Source organism: Artemia sp. Qi Xiang Cuo, chromosome 3 (genome assembly GCF_049724085.1).
Source record: "Artemia sp. Qi Xiang Cuo chromosome 3, ASM4972408v1, whole genome shotgun sequence".
In the NCBI taxonomy this organism is placed as follows: domain Eukaryota; kingdom Metazoa; phylum Arthropoda; class Branchiopoda; order Anostraca; family Artemiidae; genus Artemia; species Artemia sp. Qi Xiang Cuo.
Window position 1 is genome coordinate 17192554 of NC_142796.1, and position 19092 is coordinate 17211645.

General features: G+C 34.3%; 1 protein-coding gene across 1 annotated transcript in view; it reads right to left on the minus strand.

Annotated features, from left to right (window-relative positions):
* PolrMT (mitochondrial RNA polymerase) overlaps positions 1-19092 on the minus strand; it is an 85915-nt gene continuing 66823 nt past the window's right edge. The window contains exons 13-15 of the mRNA XM_089085914.1: positions 16021-16287; positions 6168-6455; positions 1-259 (exon numbers count right to left, since the gene is read on the minus strand). Coding sequence (XP_088942040.1) covers positions 47-259; positions 6168-6455; positions 16021-16287 — 768 coding nt within the window. The 3' untranslated portion in view covers positions 1-46. The remainder of the gene's footprint in view (positions 260-6167; positions 6456-16020; positions 16288-19092) is intronic.

Genomic DNA, 19092 nt, shown 5'->3' on the forward strand with positions numbered 1-19092 from the left:
CAAAAGTTTACTTAGCAAAAAATAACTAAAAAAGAACTAAACATAATCAGCTAAAGAAGTATGTTGATTTTTTAACTTCTTCGAGATCAAAATCTCCTCGCGGAGGCACATGTGAAAACACTTCCAATTTTCTTGAATCAACACTGCCATACTTCTCAACAAGATGCTCAAATGGTTCTCCGTATGTCTTCGCAAAAAAGCTAGACAGATTCTCCAAAATGGGTTGTGAATGCAGATCAACAAAAGAATCCCGACATATCTGAGAAAATAAACAAAAATGTTAAAACAAGCAGGTTAGCGTTGAAATAAAAAAGGCACCATAATTTATTCTTAGTGGTAAGAATTTTTGCAAGAAACTAACATTTTGAATAAAATTTTATACCTAGCTTTGCAAAAGATTCAAGCCTTGCAGAAAAGATTCTAGGCTTGCAAAAGATTCTAGCCTTGCAAAAGATCCTTGCATCCAAATAGGTGTGTACGTAGGAACTTATTTCGGAGAGCGGAGCAGGCCATTTCAGTCGGGGGGGGGGGACAAAAAAACTTTACATGGGTAATACAGGTAATTGTAAGAAAACTAAAAAAGGAAGAAAAAAAAAACTTACTTTACCTCTTGCAGTAAATTAACGGTTCTTGTATGACTGAGTTTAACAAAGTAGGACAACAAAGTTCAACAAAGTCCTTACTTTTGTATTCAAAAGTATCCAACTAATAGAAGAATTATAAAGTTTTGTTTTTGTTGTGTTTGCCACAAATAATAATAGTAATAATAAAAAAAATCTGGTTTACGGTGAACGTTTGTCCCATCCAAGGGTATGAATGGAGTATACCCGGCGTACAAGTACCTGCATCCGAAAACCGCTTTCTGCAGGAGTGCAATAAAAACATTAAAGTACACAACAAAATAGATGTCTGGCAATAAATGGAATAAAAGTAATAATAGTACAACAATCAAAAATACAAATTTACAATAAAAATTTGCATCGGTATGAGTAAAACACACGACCCCCTGCTAAGCAGCCGTCCTACCATTCCGATACATTGATATAGTTGGACAACCCATAACAGTCAAGAAGGTTATCGTCCAATGGATATATGCTCCTCGTAACAAGCTTTGTCTTAATGTAAATTTGCCATGGTGTTAGCTTCAATAATTTCGTAGACTCATTTTTTTTGGCTTCAAGTGGAATTTATCATCAGAAAATTCATTATCTACATCGTTTTAACGCCCACAACAATTTTGAGCACACTTAAAAAAAATTTTAACTTCTTTTTCACATGCTGACCAATGGAGCTTGATAATCGGCTTCCCCGTAGTTTCAAATTTTAATTTATAGATACATGTGTGTCTCGTGTGGGCCGTGTGTGCTATAAACGGATTGAGGTTCAGAAACGAAAAAAAAAATTCTCAGGTAAAGAAAGCATAGTCCCACATGAACGTAGATTCAGCATCCTAGGATGTTTTTTTTTTCCCAAGGGATTTAACAGTCTCAGGGAAAGGGAAGAAAAGATACTAGGTTTTGAACGCAACATATATTTATGTTTTTCGTGTTTTGAACACACTAAACAGAGAAATTGTCATAATTGATTTTGGTTCTTTAGACTTTTGTCAAACCTACTTGTCTATAACACATACAGAAACGTGCAAAGTTCACCTTTACCAGGACATTGAAATTAGGCTTAGCCTAACTAGGTTTCTGATGGGAGTTTGCTCAGAAATTAATCTTTAGCATTAAAGTAAATGGACTGTTGAGGGAGAAGTTTAAAAGCTAAATTTTTATCTGATTTTCTTATGTGCAGAATGCTGACACGGGACAAGCCTCACTAGACATATTTCATAGTTGATGCTACACTAAATATAAGTCTGATATTTCTCCTTTGGCCTATTATACTCGTACTGGATTAGATTCGAATCACCCACATTCCCTGTCCTTGCTGGGCTTTGGGCTGCACTAACTTCAGTATAGGTATTCTGTTTATTATTCCTACAGTTGGCAATCAATTTTGAGACAAAGAGAGGATATGTCCTTTATTCCTTTTTTTCAAACCATTTCATTGTTGTTTCTGGCCAGTTATATTGCACTATCATTTTGTGCTTTGCATTCAGCAGATGCAATCAAGAGTCCACAATTCAAAAAGCCAAAAAATTTACATGGCTGCCAAAAAAATGTTTTTATGTATCAATAAATAAATGGCCTCCCCCCGGCCATTCAGCGTGCCCCCAGGTGGCGATAGGAGAACGCCCTACAGATATGTAGGGTATCTCCATAGGAGGCACGGACCAAGGGGGGACCTTGTCCCTGGGGGTCCATAATAGAAACTGGGGCACCCTCGCCCGGGGTCATAAATACAGGCGGAGGAAGAAGACCCCTCAAATGTACACTCAAAAGGGCCCACTGGTTTGTCCGAAAGTCCCATGAGTTCCAAACCTTCTCCCAATAATGGGGGTAAATTGCATGGTGATGCAGAACACCATCGTGGGAGGATCCTCTATAGGAGGACAACCTTGCGGTCAACTCTATTCCCACTTGAGGAGTGGCACCCCTCGAGAAAATTATAGCCTAGTAGACGACAAAGCATGTACACGGAATTCTGACGAATGGTTAATTCTTTTGGGCTGGGTATGTTTTGAAGAGCGTTTTCGGGCTGAAAACACTCTTGTTTGCTAACTTAACTATTATATGCTGCCTCCCAATATTAGAATAATTTTTGTAGGAATAAATATAGATTATAATGAGGCTTGAGATTGTCTGTGCAGGATTTCGACTCTTGTTGATAGAAGAAAATCGCCAAGTGCTGAAAACCATGTTGTGACTAAGATGGGCCCAGAATTGCACAAAACCTCCATTCATGAAGGTCCCAGGGACTTCTTGCTGCCCGGTTCAAAGCCGGCTTAAACACTCCGGTGTAGACTTGAGAAGATATGTGATCCCCGTCCTGCACTGGTATCCCGGATCATTGCTTTTCCTGAGGCGAAAATAATTTCAATGATTTAAAGAACATGAAAATTGGAACTTGGAATGTCAAGACGTTAAAAAATGATTATCGCATCGACATTTTGACTGACGAACTAAGACGATTCGAACTGGATTTATTAGGAGTTCCAGAAACTCATATCCCAGGGGTAGGAAGCATGAAATTAGGTGATACAGAATTTGTTTACTCAGGCAGGAAGGATGGGGTACATAGACAAGGAGTAAGACTCATGATGAATAAGGAAGCCGCTAAGTCTTGTTTAGGCTGGGAAGGTAATAATAATAGAATACTAATTGCTCATTTTACGACTAAAAAGTTCAGGGTATCAGTTATAGTAGTATTTGCCCCTGTAGAACCGACTGACAGAGATACCAGTGACTCAGATGAATTTTACTTACAGTTACAAGAGCAAATAGACAGGGTCCCAGGCAGAAATATGATGTTTTACTGGGAGATTTTAACGCCCAGGTCGGTAGAAATAGAGATAGATGGTATCCTAGCCTAGGTAAATTTGGTAAAGGAAAAGAAAACAGTAATGGAAACAGACTTTTGCAATTTTGTAGGTATAACAATCTAGTTATAACCAATACGGTGTTTGGTCATAAAATGGCTCATAAGTTACCATGGTATTCATCTTATGGTAAGACAGCAAACCTTGTTGATTATGTTATAGTAAACCGAAGACTGGCAGGATCAATACAAGATACTAGGGTATATAGGAGTGCCGTTATTGATGTTAAAAGTAAAGACCACCATCTAGTAGTGTCAAGGGTTAATGGAAAGCTGAAATTTCGGAAGGGTATATAACTTCCTCCCGGGAAGTTATGATGTTGTGGAGTCTACCTGGAGGTAGACTCCAGGATGAGAATTTGAGAGAAATTTTCCAGGAACAGTTGAATACTAAACTTGAGAATTTAAAATTTGATAATGTGGAAGATGGTTGGAGTAATATCAGAAAAATAATTTGTGAAGTTGCTGAAGGTGTCTTAGGGAAGAAAGCTAGTACTGCAGCTAAGAATATTAGTGAAAAAGTTTTATGTTTAATAGAAAGGAGAAAGGACTTGTACAGGAATTATCTGAGTGATAGATCATATGAAAACCAAAGGAATGTAAAGAAAGTGGAGAAAGCCTTTAAATATGAACTAAGGAGGTGTGAAGTGGAAGCCATGGATAAAATTGTTGAGGATCTGGAAGATGCAGCTAGACGGCATAATAGTAAAATATTGTACTGGCATGTTACGAAATTGAGAGGGAGTGGTCAATCCGGACTTGGCCCAAATAAAGATAGGAATGGGGCCGATATTAGCGATAAGGAAAAAACTAAAGAGAGATGGGCTGAACATTTTGAGAATTTGCTTAACCGAGATAGAGTTGCAGGAAAAGATATAGAGAAAATGAAAAAGTTTGTGATACCTTGGATGTCAAGGAAGATTTGTTTTGTGAGGAGGAATTAGCAACAGTGCTAAAAGGATTAAAGAATAATAAGGCTCCAGGTGCTGATAGGGTTGTAAATGAGTTTCTTAAATGTGGTGGCTCTGAGGTTAGAAATAAGTTACTGAAGATTATGAATATGATTTTTGAAAAAGGGGAAGTACCCCACGATTTTAGGAAAACCTTAATTAAGCCACTTTATAAGAAAGATGATAATAATGAATGTGGTAATTATCGAGGCATTAGTCTGGTCTCTATAGGTAGCAAATGACTTTGTAATATGATACCTTTTAGAAAGGGGGGTATCGTAGAGTGGGTTTTAAGAGAGATACAGTGTGGGTTGTAAAGATGTAGAGAATGCGTTGATAAGATTTTCACCTTTGTGTTAATGATTGAGAAGCAAATGAGTTGTCAAACATCCTTGGTCCCTTGTTCCCTATAGTGCGATCAAGCGGTCGATTCGGTTGATATAAGAGCTTTAGTAAGGGTTTTATCCTTGTATGGTATACCAGACAAATACAATAAAGTGATTAGTGCTATATACGAGAATAACACTGCTGCGGTTAAGGTAGGAAATGAGGTTAGCATCTGATTTCGTATTAAATCAGGAGTTAAGCAGGGTTATGTTCTATCGCCCTTTATATGGATAATTTTGATGGACTTTGTCTTGAGGAACACAGGAAAGGCAATGGGAGACCACGGAATCAAATGGGGAGGAAAAACTCTCCTGGACTTGGATTATGCTGATGATTTAAGAATCTTAGATGAAAGTGTGAGCAAAATGAATGAAGTTTTAGAGATTTTGCGAGTTCAGGGTGCTAGAATAGGTTTGAAAAATTTATGTTAAGAAGACTAAGTCACTAAGGCTAGGAATAAGTGAAGATGAAAAGGTGACGTTGGGTAATGAAAAGATTGATCATGTGGGCAGCTTCACTTACCTTGGTAATATAATTAGTGAAGATGGTGGGAGCAGTGAAGATTTTAAAAGTAGAATAGCCAAGGCCCAGGGTGTTTTCTCACAGTTAAAAAAAAAGTTTGGAAGAATAGGAAGATAAGTCTGCAAACCAAGATGAGAATATTAGCAGCTACGGTGATGACAGGAGGTCAAATATGGCTCTGAAGAATGGGCGCTCCGAAAATCCAATGAAGATTTGCTAGATGTTTTCCAGAGAAATTGCTTAAGGATTGTTCTGGGTACCCGGCTGACTGACCGTATTTCAAACAATATGCTATACGAAAAATATGGTTCAATACCGCTCTCTAGGGCTACAGTGAAAGAATGGTTGAGGTGGCTAGGGCACGTTGTGTCGATGAAAGATGAAACATTGCCGAAGATTGTTCTTTTCGGCCAACCGTCTAGGGCTAAACGGAAAGCAGGTCGTCCTCGTCTGGGGTGGGAGGACTTCATAAAAGAAAGATTTAAAGGAAATGGGAACTTCGTGGGCGGATGTAAAAAATGAGGCTTTGAATAGATTGGGATGGAGGAGGAGCGTCCGTAGCTGTGTTGGCCTCAGGCGGCTTGGTGCTGTGGTGAGTTGTTAATAGTAGTAGTAGTAGTAGTTTTTCCAGGTACCCATTTAGAGCTGGGTTGACTCTAGCTGAGCTTACAGAGTCACGCCACTGACCCCCGTTCCGAACTTAATAAACACCGACACCAGGGGTCAAACCCCCTGTCCCCGGGATTTCAAATATAGTGCGCTAATCACTCGGATAGGACGGTTCAATTTTGAGCACAGCTTTACAAAAAACAGGCTAAAAGTTACCTTATTCATGACTTCGACTGAGCATGGATGAGTCCAAAAACAATCATGAACCGAAGCAAATGATATTCCCGCTCGTTGACAAAATAACGACGTCATCATCATATGACAAGAGTCTAATGAATGAACGAAATTTGGAGCAAATGCATTCTTCTGCTTCGCGGAGTTAGGCCTCTCCATTCTAACATCCTTAGAATAAGTTTGAACAACTGGGAGACCAAGTGGAGTGATCCATTCAATATGCTGACCACAGTCTAGAGAAATGACACGTGCACAGTCGTTAAACCAATCCTGTAAAAAATAAAGGTCAATATGTAACTTCCCAAGAGGGTAAAAACGTCCTTAGTGTAACAGGGGCCATTAGAATCCTACCCTTTAAGCAACTTATACGCAAATTATAGAGAGCATATTTTGTCTTGTTTTAATTTATATATGTTAAAAAAGCACATATTTTTTTATGTTCCTATATTGGCGGTGCCAGGTACTCTTAAGTATCGGATGTGCTGCCGGTCTTTTACATCGCTCCACCACGAGGTGCAAATGTCTATTGAATAGTCTTTCGAAGTAGTCTACACAGAAATTTCTATGGAAAACTTCCACACAAAGATAATTTCAAATTGAACTATAATATTCAACGAACTATTCTCGAAGTACTCTTCAGAGTGCATTTAAGATGATGCGAAGAGACCATGCTTCCTTTCCTTTAAAGAAGAAAAAACGACTGGAGGATAGACTAGGTTTTCTGCTTTTAAACCAATTACTATTCCGAACCTGTCACAAAGTGTTGCATCAATAGTAAGATGAATATAAAACATAGGATGGTGTTCTACATTACTGTCATTACCGCAATTCTCCTTATTCACACTGTAGCCCAAAAAGGATTGTCATTACAGTTATTCAAGAATTACGTATAACAAATCCCCACATCAATTAACGCGAGGCTTATTGATCATCAATGACTAAAACGCCACCTCTAGAGCGATTTCTGTACTCTTTTTATTTTCAATAGTATTTTTCTGGGAGAAAAATCATTTGTACAATAAGAAGCAAGCGTAAAAATTTTAAATTAGTAAAACACTTTTCTGTTTAATTACTTAAGTTAAATAAGTACATTAACTACCTCATTACTCAAGCTTAGTCTTAGAGAAAGATACTGAAGGTGATATGGCACCCAAAAAGAATCCCCCTATCTCATCCATTATAGACTCTTTCAGTTTCTGCGGCAAAACTATTTAGAATTGACTGGGCGGTCTTGCCATAACTTGTATAGCTTGGATAAGAGATCAGAATAAATGAGAGAAAAGTGAAAACCGAACCTACTTTCCCCAACAGCTTAGACAAATCATTTGAATTCTCACGCTCTGTGCTGGAGACAGACATTCAGATTTAAAGAAAATTACATCATCTCGAAAGTGTTATTTCTATTTTTTCAAATGAATGGAGCAGAATTTAATTTTTTGAAGTTCAGGAAAGAGCAGTCCCTAAAAATGTACTAGCATACGTGCAATGAAAACGCTAAAAATTCGCTCAAAGGAATGATCATTTGATCAATTTGGCCGTTTTGGAAGTTCCCTGTGGTGTCACCCACTTTGATTGGCAATCTGGCCGAAAAAACGGAATTGAACTTGTATAGTCTGTTCAATCAAACGTCACAGTCAAACCACAGATGCCCAATAGTTCAATATGATGTCTAGTCCCCAGGGAAACTTCGCTAATGGCCCCTTTGTTTTAGTGGCCGTCAGCCGAATCTAAAGCTCGCAAAAGGATTTTTAAGCTACCTTATCATCTGAACCAAAACTGTTATAGTGTCTCCTGATGTAATGACATAAATAAAAACAAGAAACGACGAGAGCTCTATTTCTTCTTAATTTACATTTAATTTCCAAATTCTAGTTCTAAGTTTTCTAGCCAAATGGTCTACGTTCTATTATAAACGTTATGACAGCTCAAGATGCTTGCAATGACAATATATACTTCCAAATGATCCTAAGTCTAAGCCAATGATAGTCAAAATTTCTTACTGTCTCTTTTAGAACGGTAACTTTTAGCAAATGTGTATATAAATTTAGTTGGGTGTTAGTCTGGAACGGGATTAAAAAGGTAAACTAAACATTATATAAATTATACTGCAATCATCATAATAGAAACAGGCATTATACGTTGGATTCTCTTAGGTGGGTTCCGACGTAGTGCATTCGGAATACTTACAGCAAGAAATACCTCGCACTAAGTACTTGAAGAACAGCATTGTAATGGGTCTTTCATACTACGCCATAAAGCCCTTCACAGTAGACTAGCATAACTCAAAATTTTATGCAACGCTATATGATCTTACGGAGCAAATTTCAACAAAATAGAATTTCTGGGCGAGCAATTAATAAATTCTGAAAACAAATTAAACTACCTCCCAGAAAGCCTTTAAAACTCAATCAGAATTTGAATCTCAATCTCTTATCTAAAATTTCACTTTTTGAATAATTTAATTATGATGATTGTGATGATTATGATGGATATACGGATTTTTAGTTTAAACGAAGTGTTTCAGTTCGAAACATTATTCTTAACGTAACGTAATTTAACCACTTAGAATAGGAGATTACGTACACAGTGTGAAAGACGCTTAAGACACTGTACCTCCGCTTGGAATGGCCCCCTAACGAGGTTATCCCCGAAACTCGTCTATTTATTCCTTTAATTGAAAGTTCAGCAGACGCACTTCTGGGGAAAAAACTAGGTAAAAACCTGATTCGTGGCATATCAGGCCCTAAGTTTTTAACATTCTGACACCATTAAAAAAAAAAAAAAAAAAAATAACAAGGCGGCAAGGCAAATTGTGAATTAAGCCTATTTACCAAAGCACCAAAGAAAGCGAGACAACCCAGTCCGTTAAACGGGCCCAGCTGCAAAAAAGCCCACAAATCTCTCTTGTACTAAGAAACAGATATGTACAAGATAAGCAAGATTTACGGATGAATAAAGTGGTTCAGTACCAAGATAGAAAGTAGATGTCTCCATATGATAATCCCTGGTTCCATATTCTCGTTTGATTTACAACTCAGTTGTTACTCGTACAGGCTACGCTTATAGGTCATTTTTTTGTTCGTAGAGTTATCAGTTTCGTGGTTAATGCTCCATCCTTTTTATGCTTTTGTAAATAGTTTTTCAAAGGAAATATACAATAAACAATACATGACTGTTGATAATTTGTTTTATTACTTGTTATAACTTATTTATTTAATAGCAAACTGTCTTTAATGAACCTGAAATAGCCAACTTTATGGGAAAACAATCTTACATTAGACTTTTATAAAAGACGGAATCGTACTGACGATGGGAATCGCACATGTAATCAATTAGACTGACTAGGCTTTGGCCTATCCCAATAAAATATTAAATGAATTAATTAAAATATTACAGATACCCCTGGATGAAAAGATAATTAGAATAAAACCTACTTTACTTTGACTAGGCCTTAGAAAACCAGAGTAATTATATGAATTCGCTGTTTTTTTGCCCCAAAAACTGTTCTACTGTTCAATTAATTAAAGGGCGTTGCACAAAATTATCACAAAAAAAAAAAAAAAATTTGCTGTGTTGATGGGTATAAAAAGTGTTTTTGGAAAAATTGACATTTTTCCAAAGTGTTTTGGGAAAATATTGTTATGGACTAATTAAAAAAAAAATTGTTTGCCTCTCTTAGTTATTAATTTACCAAATTTTATACGGGCGGAGGGGGGTAGCTCATAGAATACTGACTGCCTCTATGTCGACACAAGATGCATAAACAATCTTAAATTTTTCTACAGATTATTCAGATATGAAAAAAAGCTTAAACTAAAAGTGAAAATTCTAATATTGTTGGAACTTTAATGAAATATTAAACTTAAATTTATCGTATTTAATAAAATTCTAGTAGTTAATAATGTTAATTCTAGTAGTAATAAGTTGTTAATTCTAGTAGTTAATAATAAACAGATACAGTCAAAAAGACAAGTAGAATAGTACTTAACAATACTAATAGTATAAATAAACGGGCAAGTTTCATAAAAAATAAAATAATAAACAGAGTATATGTCCATTAGAACACAACAATACTGGATACAACATATCCACGAATTAGTTTCCTGTGGAAGGGTATTAGTGAATGAAACATTCATGAATGGTATACAAATGAGTCCTAAATATACTTAGACGGATCAGAGGACATTTTATACTGAAATTTTCCAGATCCTTGATAATAGTTGAGAAATATAGAGCTACGAAACTACAGCAAAACAATGCGGCACAATAAATTTGTTAAGATGTATTAGAGGCTATTTAATGTTAGGATTTTATCGGTTCTTGAACATGGCTCTGAAATGTAGAGCTATGAATGTACAGCACAGCAATTGGGCACATTGAATCCTAAATCTGCTAGGATGCATCAGAGGAAGTTTAATTCCTGGCCTCATTTTTACCGGTTCTCAATAATGGTGTCATCTGTAAAGCTACGAATCTATAGCATAATAATGTGGCACAAAAATGAGCCCTAAATCTGCCACGATACATTAGAGGAATGTTGGAATTTATTGGTTCTTGAATATAGCTGTAAAATGCAGAGCTACAAATGTGGCCAATCTACCCAAAGAGCAATCAAAGGAATCTAAGGAAATTCAGGAATAAATCCTTGGTTGAATGTGGCTAGCTTCCTTTTATAGATAATAAGTAAGAATTTAAACTGGTTTCTGATAGGTGGCTTATTTTTAGCTGACCAACCATAGACTATCTTGCAATCTTAATGTTAAGTAGCATACGCCATGGAAAGGCAATGTGAACCACTACAATGCAGGTTTGAACAAAAACAAGTCTAAGCATCTTATACACAAGCATCTATATTTTATCTATACTATACCTATATATATATATATATATATATATATATATATATATATATATATATATATATATATATATATATATATATATATATATATATATATATATATGTATATATATATATATATATATATATATATATATATATATATATATATATATATATATATATATATATATATATATATATATATATATATATATATATATATATATATATATATATATATATATATATATATATATACATATATATACATACATATATATATATATTTAGCTTGAAACTAAGCTGGATGATATAAACCAGTCTTCTTTTTTAACTAAAGTCATTGTATCTGGGATAGACTCTCCCGCGCGTTATGTGCCTCACTTTGGTGAGAAAGTATTACCTCGACTTAACAGGGAAATGGGACTCAAGCTTTATATATATATTGTCAAGGGTGCAAGGTATTTAGGAGGTACCTTAGACATAAAAACTCCGATTGAACTTACATTTTATACCGAGGCATCTGCAGTTGAGATCCTACGCAATTGCAAGAATTTGAAAGGTACCCTAATCTATGTAAATGATGCTCTAACCAGGGAAAGGCAAGAAATCTACAAGATTGCGCGCAATAAGTTTGAATTGAAAAATGTATGGACTTTACGAGGTGTTGTTTATGTCAAGTGCGGTTCGCAAATCATTCCGTGTAAAACGATTTCCGACGCAGTTCAGATTCGCAATGTGTCATATGAACCTGTCGTCTAAACTAAGAAGCTGTGAATTTTGCTTTTCTTTTTTTGTTTTATGGATCGTTTTCAGTGTTTTCTTGATTCTCGTTTGAAATTAGATGTTATTCTTAATTCAGCTACCGGAAGTGATAAAGATATGCCTTATGTAAATAATCTACCTAAATGTGATTATTCTTCAGGCGAGTTTCTATCGGATAAAACAAAAACTTGTGATTTTCCGATCAGATCGTTACATGTAAATGCCCGGGGGCTACAAAGTGCATTCAATGAACTGAAGCTTTTGCTTGCAGCTAGTCCTATAGACATTGTTGGAGTTTGCAAAACCTTTCTGTCTGCTAATACACCCCTTACAATGTTAGATCTGCCCGGGATGAAGTGTATTTCGCGTACAAGGTGTCAGAATGCGAGAGGAGGTCAGATGCTGTATATTCGTGATGACTGGTCTTTTAGTATTCTCAGTGATTTGTCTGTATTTGATGAAGGGTTGTGAGACTATTTTTGTTGAAGTTGTACCTTTGGGTTGTAATCCATTTATTTTCGGGTCTGTTTATCGATCTCCGTCGGGTAACCCAAAAATATTTTTTGAAGTTTTTGAACCGCTGTTGAAAAATCTGGAAGCGTTGAAAAAACCGCTTATTATTTCGGGTGATTTTAATTTTGATCTTTTGAATCTCGATGTTGGAAATAATAAGGAGTTTTTAACTATGATGTTGTGTTCTAATTTTCTTCCAAGTATTTCTCTGCCGACAAGAGTTACAGCTAATACAGCTACATTATTAGATAATATATTTTTTTCTCCTGTTTTATTTGATGCTGAAAAATCGTCAGTAATTTTGTCTGATATGTCAGATCATTTTCCGGTGAGTGTTCTTTTAAATTTAAATAATAGCAATAAAGAACATCGAGATTCAACAATGGATAATTCAAAAAAGTGATATACATAGATTGACTGTAAAGTTCTACGTCAGTTAATTGATGACCATGATTGGAGTTCGGTTTATGGCTCAGATGACGCAAATTCTGCGTTTTCAGATTTTATTCATCAAATGATGCGTCTGCGGGATCGGGATTCTTCAACACGAGTTTCGCATGGAAAGTTTGCGCAGAAATTTGACCCATGGATTACTGAAGGTATTTTGACATCGTTCAAACATAAATAGAAAAATTTAAGAATTATTTAAAATTAAATACTCCTGAGTCGTTTGTAGAATTAGGAGTTTATGGGAATAAGTTAAATTCAAATATCAGACATTAGAAGAGAAAATATAATAAAGATAATTTTTTGGAGCATAAATCAGATATGAAAAAGACATAGCAATTGATAAATGAAAAGATACGTCCTCAGAGTCTTAAAAGTACTAGTGTTAATTGCCTTGTTTTAAATGGGGAAAATGTTACAGAGCCCAATGAAATTTTAAATGCTTTTGTAGATTATTTCAGTAATATTGGTTCTAGACTTGCATTGACTATGAATATGCAACTGAATTCCCCTTCTGTTCCAGTTTATGAGCAACATGCGGAAAATTCGTTTTCTTTTTCTGAGATTAAGCCTCATGACATTGAAAAAGTTATTCTGAAGCTTAAACGGAGTTTTTCTAAGGACGAATTTGGATTTCCGGCTCAAACCGTAAAGCAAATAGCGTCAAGCATTTCACCTTTGCTGGCACATATTTTTAATTGATCACTTATGCATGGGGTTTTTCCTGAACTTTAAAAAAAGCAAATGTTATAGCATTACCTAAAGCTGGGAGTTTAACTCACCCTTCAGATTATAGAAGCATATCTCTACTTTTGTTTTTCAGTAAAATTTTGGAAAAACTTACAAATAGTCAATTACAAAAATATATATTTCATAGCAAGATTTTACATACGTTTCAATATGGTTTTATAAAAGGAAAGTCAACTGAACTGGCAATTCATGAGCTTTTACTAAATATTAATGATTCACTAGATGATGGTCAACACGCGTTGGCAATTTTTCTTGATGTCGCAAAGGCGTTTGACACCGTAAATCATTCGTTGCTTCTTTTTAAACTAAAGTCTTATGGGTTTTCAACACAAGCTGTTAAATTTTTTTCATCTTACCTTTCTGGGAGACGACTAGATTGTGTTGATAAATCTCATGATCTCCGTTCCGAAACTTTTCCAATTAATTACGGAGTGCCTCAGGGCTCTGTTCTTGGGCCTATTCTATTTATTCTTTTTATAAATGATTTGCCAGAAGTTTTGCCTCTTTGTAAAATTATAATGTTTGCTGATGATGTAGTAATTTTTGCTTCTCACCGGGACCTATCAGTTCTTTTCCAGAACCTTGGAAGTACGTTACTAACTGTGTCTGTTTAGTATTCAAGGAATTTACTAGCTCTTAATGAAAAAAAAATGCCTGTATATGTTATTTTCGCGAACTGGATCAGTAGTGTCAGATACCTTCTCTCTTTTTTTGAATGGTCTTGAATTAAGACGGGTAGATCAGTTCAAATATCTTGGGATTATTTCGGATGAAAATTTGTCGTTTCATAAATATGTAAAAACACTGTCGTTAAAAATTTACCGAAATATTGGCATGCTATCTCGTCTTTGTCACTTTTTTACTAAAGCTATTCTAAAATCTATTTATTATTCTTTCGTCCACCCATATTTTCTCTATTCCATTTCGGTTTGGGCATCTACCTTTCCGTCTGTTTTCAAATCTCTTCAAATACTTCAGAATAAAGCAATGAGGATTCTTTTTAATATTGATTGCAGAACTTCAGTTAGACACCTATATGGGACTTCAGGAATTTTCTCTTTGGACCAATTTCATTCAATTTCTATCTCTAGTATTTGTCATGATTGTCAATATAGTAATTTACCTGTAAATTTCTCTGGCATTTTCTCAACTAATTCTCAATTTCATAATTATCCTACTACGTATCGTTCAGACTTTTCGTGCGAAATTCGCCCGACATCGAGAGCGGGATTCAGCATCCGTCACACTGGCCCAAAAATCTGGAACTCAATTCCTGCATCAGTTCGAGAATGTAGCAACAAGTGACATTTTCTAAGACTGGTGAAGAAATATCTTATGACATGCTAGGCATTTTTTTCATCAGGATTTTCTTTTTCGTTGTTGTAAAATTTAGTTAGAAAATGGCTGTGTATTTTCGTTGGCAATATTTTCAGCGCTAAAGTATGCCACCAGGCATGTGCGCTGTTTTGTGACATTTATTTATGTAGGTGTTATAAATAAAAATATTCTACTCTACTCTACTCTAGACATTCAAACACAGGAGCAAAGTTTTAAGAATGAAGTTAAGGAGGCTTGGAAACGCTAGATGGTGTTGATTACTATATATTTCATCGAGTAGAGAATGCAGAATCTCATTTTACCAAAGAAGCATGAGGCATCACGCCATTCAGAAGAACGGAAAAATATATTTTAGGGTTCTATACGGGACCCATCTGAGGAAAAGGGTAGGCATTGTCAGAAAAGCAACCGCGATATTTGAAAAAAAAAAAAACACCATAAAATATGGAACTTAATTGTGGGATTATGAGCATGGTTCCATTAGAATTAGTTAACCACTAAAGTGATATTGTTTGGGGTTTAAATTGGGTTTTGTTGATTTGCCATAGAGGAGGAGAGGGAGATCCTTCTCCGTTCCTCCTTCGTTATAGGGGGAGGAGGAACGGGCCAAACAATTTTTGTCTCCGATGGTATTACTTTCGTCACTTACCACTTCTAAAGAAAGCATGTTGATAAAACAGAAGTAGTAACATTAGATTCATTACTTTCCAAAAATGCTCTTTTAAAAAATCGTGGTCGCGTTTCTGACAGCCCCCTCCCTTCTACGATGGTCCCAGATATAGCCCTGGGAGACAAACTTAAATTTCGTCTCTTAAAAGAGACCTTGTCCACTGACAAACTAGATTCTGGAAACGATTCAGGGCTATCAGATGAATAAAAGTTTTTAAAACCCATTACTAAAATTGGATTTTCGAGTTGTAAACTGTGGAGCACCAAAACTTATATGCCCGGGAACTAAGACCCACGAACCAGCAATATCCAAAATTTTGCTTTCCAGCAAGGATGTCCAATTTGCATCTAAATTATGATCATGAAATCAAAATTCCGATTGGCAGCGTTTGATGATCTAGATTATCAGTGGTGCGACATACATCACAATCCAGATTATGAATTCATAATAAGTTTTCAAATGAAAAAGCCTCAGATCCCTAGAGTCTTTACTTCGAATTGTAACCGTACCTGAATTTCTCTGGCTGAGCTAAACATTTCTCTAATGCAGTCAAATGTCTTCATGGTTAAGTAGGTGCTTGCTTGCCCAGTATATTGTTTCGGAAATCCTTCTAAGTCTTTCAGTTGCTTCAAAATTTGAAGACGCGCGCCAAACCTCGTTACGCCATACACTATTGTCATTACAGTTTGTTTAATGACTTTTCGGCCGATGTAGCCTTCCAATATTTGAGCGACTTCTACACCCCCAGCTGCGTCTTCTGCACGCTGTTTTTCCACCTAGAAATATAGAAGGTCAAAAATTCAAGACTTAGCGAGTCATATCTTTTGCGGATCTTAATCCAAAAAAAGAAAAATTCATGAAGCATATTTTGTTTACAGGTATACAGTCAAAAATCCAAATTTTCAAGTAAATTTTAGTGAGACTTTAGCAGGTTATTTTGTTCTGAAAAAGGAAAAAGATGTTATGTACAGTTAAGAATTAGAAAGCCCTATTATACTTTGACAATAGTAGTAATTACAGACAGTATACAATTCGAATTTTACTAAGTCGTAAGTTTCATAGTTTATCTTCATCAAGAAAAGAAGAAAAAATACTATGTACGTTAAGAACATAGCAAATTTTAACCCTAAATTTAGAAAACCCTGCAAATATTTAAAGATAGTTAAAAACCAAACTTCTAGTAGACCATAACTTTTGCAGGTTACTCTCTTCTAAAAAAAGAAAAAGAAACGAAAGCTATATTATGCTTTAGATTTAAAACCCTAAAATATTCTAGCCCTTAATATAGATAGCTCTAAACATTTACAAACGGTCAGAAATTCCACAATTTGTAAATCTTCATAAAAAAAACACGTTATATTCCGCTGAAATCAGAAAGCTAAGGTTAGGAGTTATAGATGTCTAATTTAATTTTATTTAATATTAAAAATAAAAATAATTAATAAAAAATAACTAGAATACTGAATTTTCCCGAGTCATAAAGTGTAATGTTTTTTCACGCGTTTAGTTTTTTTTGTGCTTCATTTATTATGTAGTTTACTCAACTCTTAATTTTGAAATATTTATAAAAAATTGATTTCATAGAATTTATTCGCTTTATTTATTATTATATTTCTGTTTTTGTTGTCATTTTTTTCGTAGCATGCCCTCATCAATTTAGCATTTGATGTGTTGCAAATGCTTTTTTTTATTTTGTTTATAATAAATTCAAGTACTACACCATCGGACCTTCAAGAATGTCATAAAAAAAATAAAACCTTAAATAATAATAAAAAGAATAAAAATGTGATAAAAATACATATCTTGTATAAAAAAATCTTAAAGGAGTATTGACTGAAGCACTGTGTTGGCCACAGGCGGCTTGGTGCTGCGGTGAGTCGTTAGTAGTAATAGTGGTAAAAAGTATGATTAATAAATCCACTTTAAATATATCAATCTGACTACATAAATATTTGAGATTTACCAAAGAAATAGTGTTTATTTGAGAGAAGATACATTCAAGCCTCCTCGAAGAGATAAGGTGTTTTTTCAGGAGCATATGCACACATCCATAGCAAAATATTTCCAATATATAAGGAGACAGATATGAGAAACTAAAGACAGGAAAAATAAAGAAAAAAATTTAAAACGATTACAATAATGAGTACCCCATTTTCAAGCCTTCCGTTATTTACTTATCGGATTCTATTTTTATAATTTCTTTCTTAAATTTATTATATAAACAACATACTCAATTTCATTTAGTATTACAAATAAAATTCAAATTCCCAAAAGAAATTACAAGAAAAAAGGGAATGGGCTCGTTAGCCGAAAGCACAAAAATTTACCCGTCAAATAGCATCATTGACAAAGAACTATTTAAACAAACATTATATATATATATATATATATATATATATATATATATATATATATATATATATATATATATATATATATATATATATATATATATATATATATATATATATGTCTGTGTGTATATATATATATATATATATATATATATATATATATATACATATATATATATATATATATATATATATATATATATATATATATATATATACACACACACACACACATACATATATACACATATACATATATACATATATATATATATATATATATATATATATATATATATATATATATATATATATATATATATATGTATATATAAAACCTAATCATTATTGCAGTTATCAATAAATAACCAAGTATTAAACAATATTAAAATATAAAATTATACATTTATGCAATTATACATACAATATACAATTATACAATAATGGAGTAAATCCAATATTTGCACCCGTTCTTTGAGAGCACAAAAAATTTATCAATTCAGTAATATCATTCACATATAACTATTCAAACAATAAGGAATAGTATGAGGAGCATAACTCACTACCTTTCATAAGGAGTATAACAAATAAGGAGTCTACTTACTACCTTTCATAAGGAGTATAACAAATAAGGAGTCTACTCACTACCTTTCATAAGGAGTATAACAAATAAGGAGTCTACTCACTACCTTTCATAAGGAGTATAACAAATAAGGAGTCTACTCACTACCTTTCATAAGGAGTATAATAAATAAGGAGTCTACTCACTACCTTTCATAAGGAGTATAACAAATAAGGAGTCTACTCACTACCTGTTCACACGAAACCTTAAAAAAAAAAAGTAGAGAAATGAGTTTAAAAACACAAATTTAAATTGGACGATTTCCGTCAAGTACTGAATAAAGGGAAAACGCAACTCGATGTTAACAAAATTTGAAAACTAATAAATAGAATTAAAAAAGATTAATAAATATTAAGCAACAGGGCAGCAACATCACTACGGTAGATTAAAATGTTAAATAATTAACATTAAATAAAAAAGGGATAGAAATCCTCCACGGCCATTGCTGGCGCACAGGGCTTCGAGTTTCAGTTGCAGGGTCTTTTTTTTTACATGGACAATTAGTAAGCATGTGGCCCAACCTTGTCGCAACAAGGAAAGAATGAATTTGATTAATAAGTCAATAAATTAGTAAATAATAAGAGAAGAATAATAAGCCAAAAATA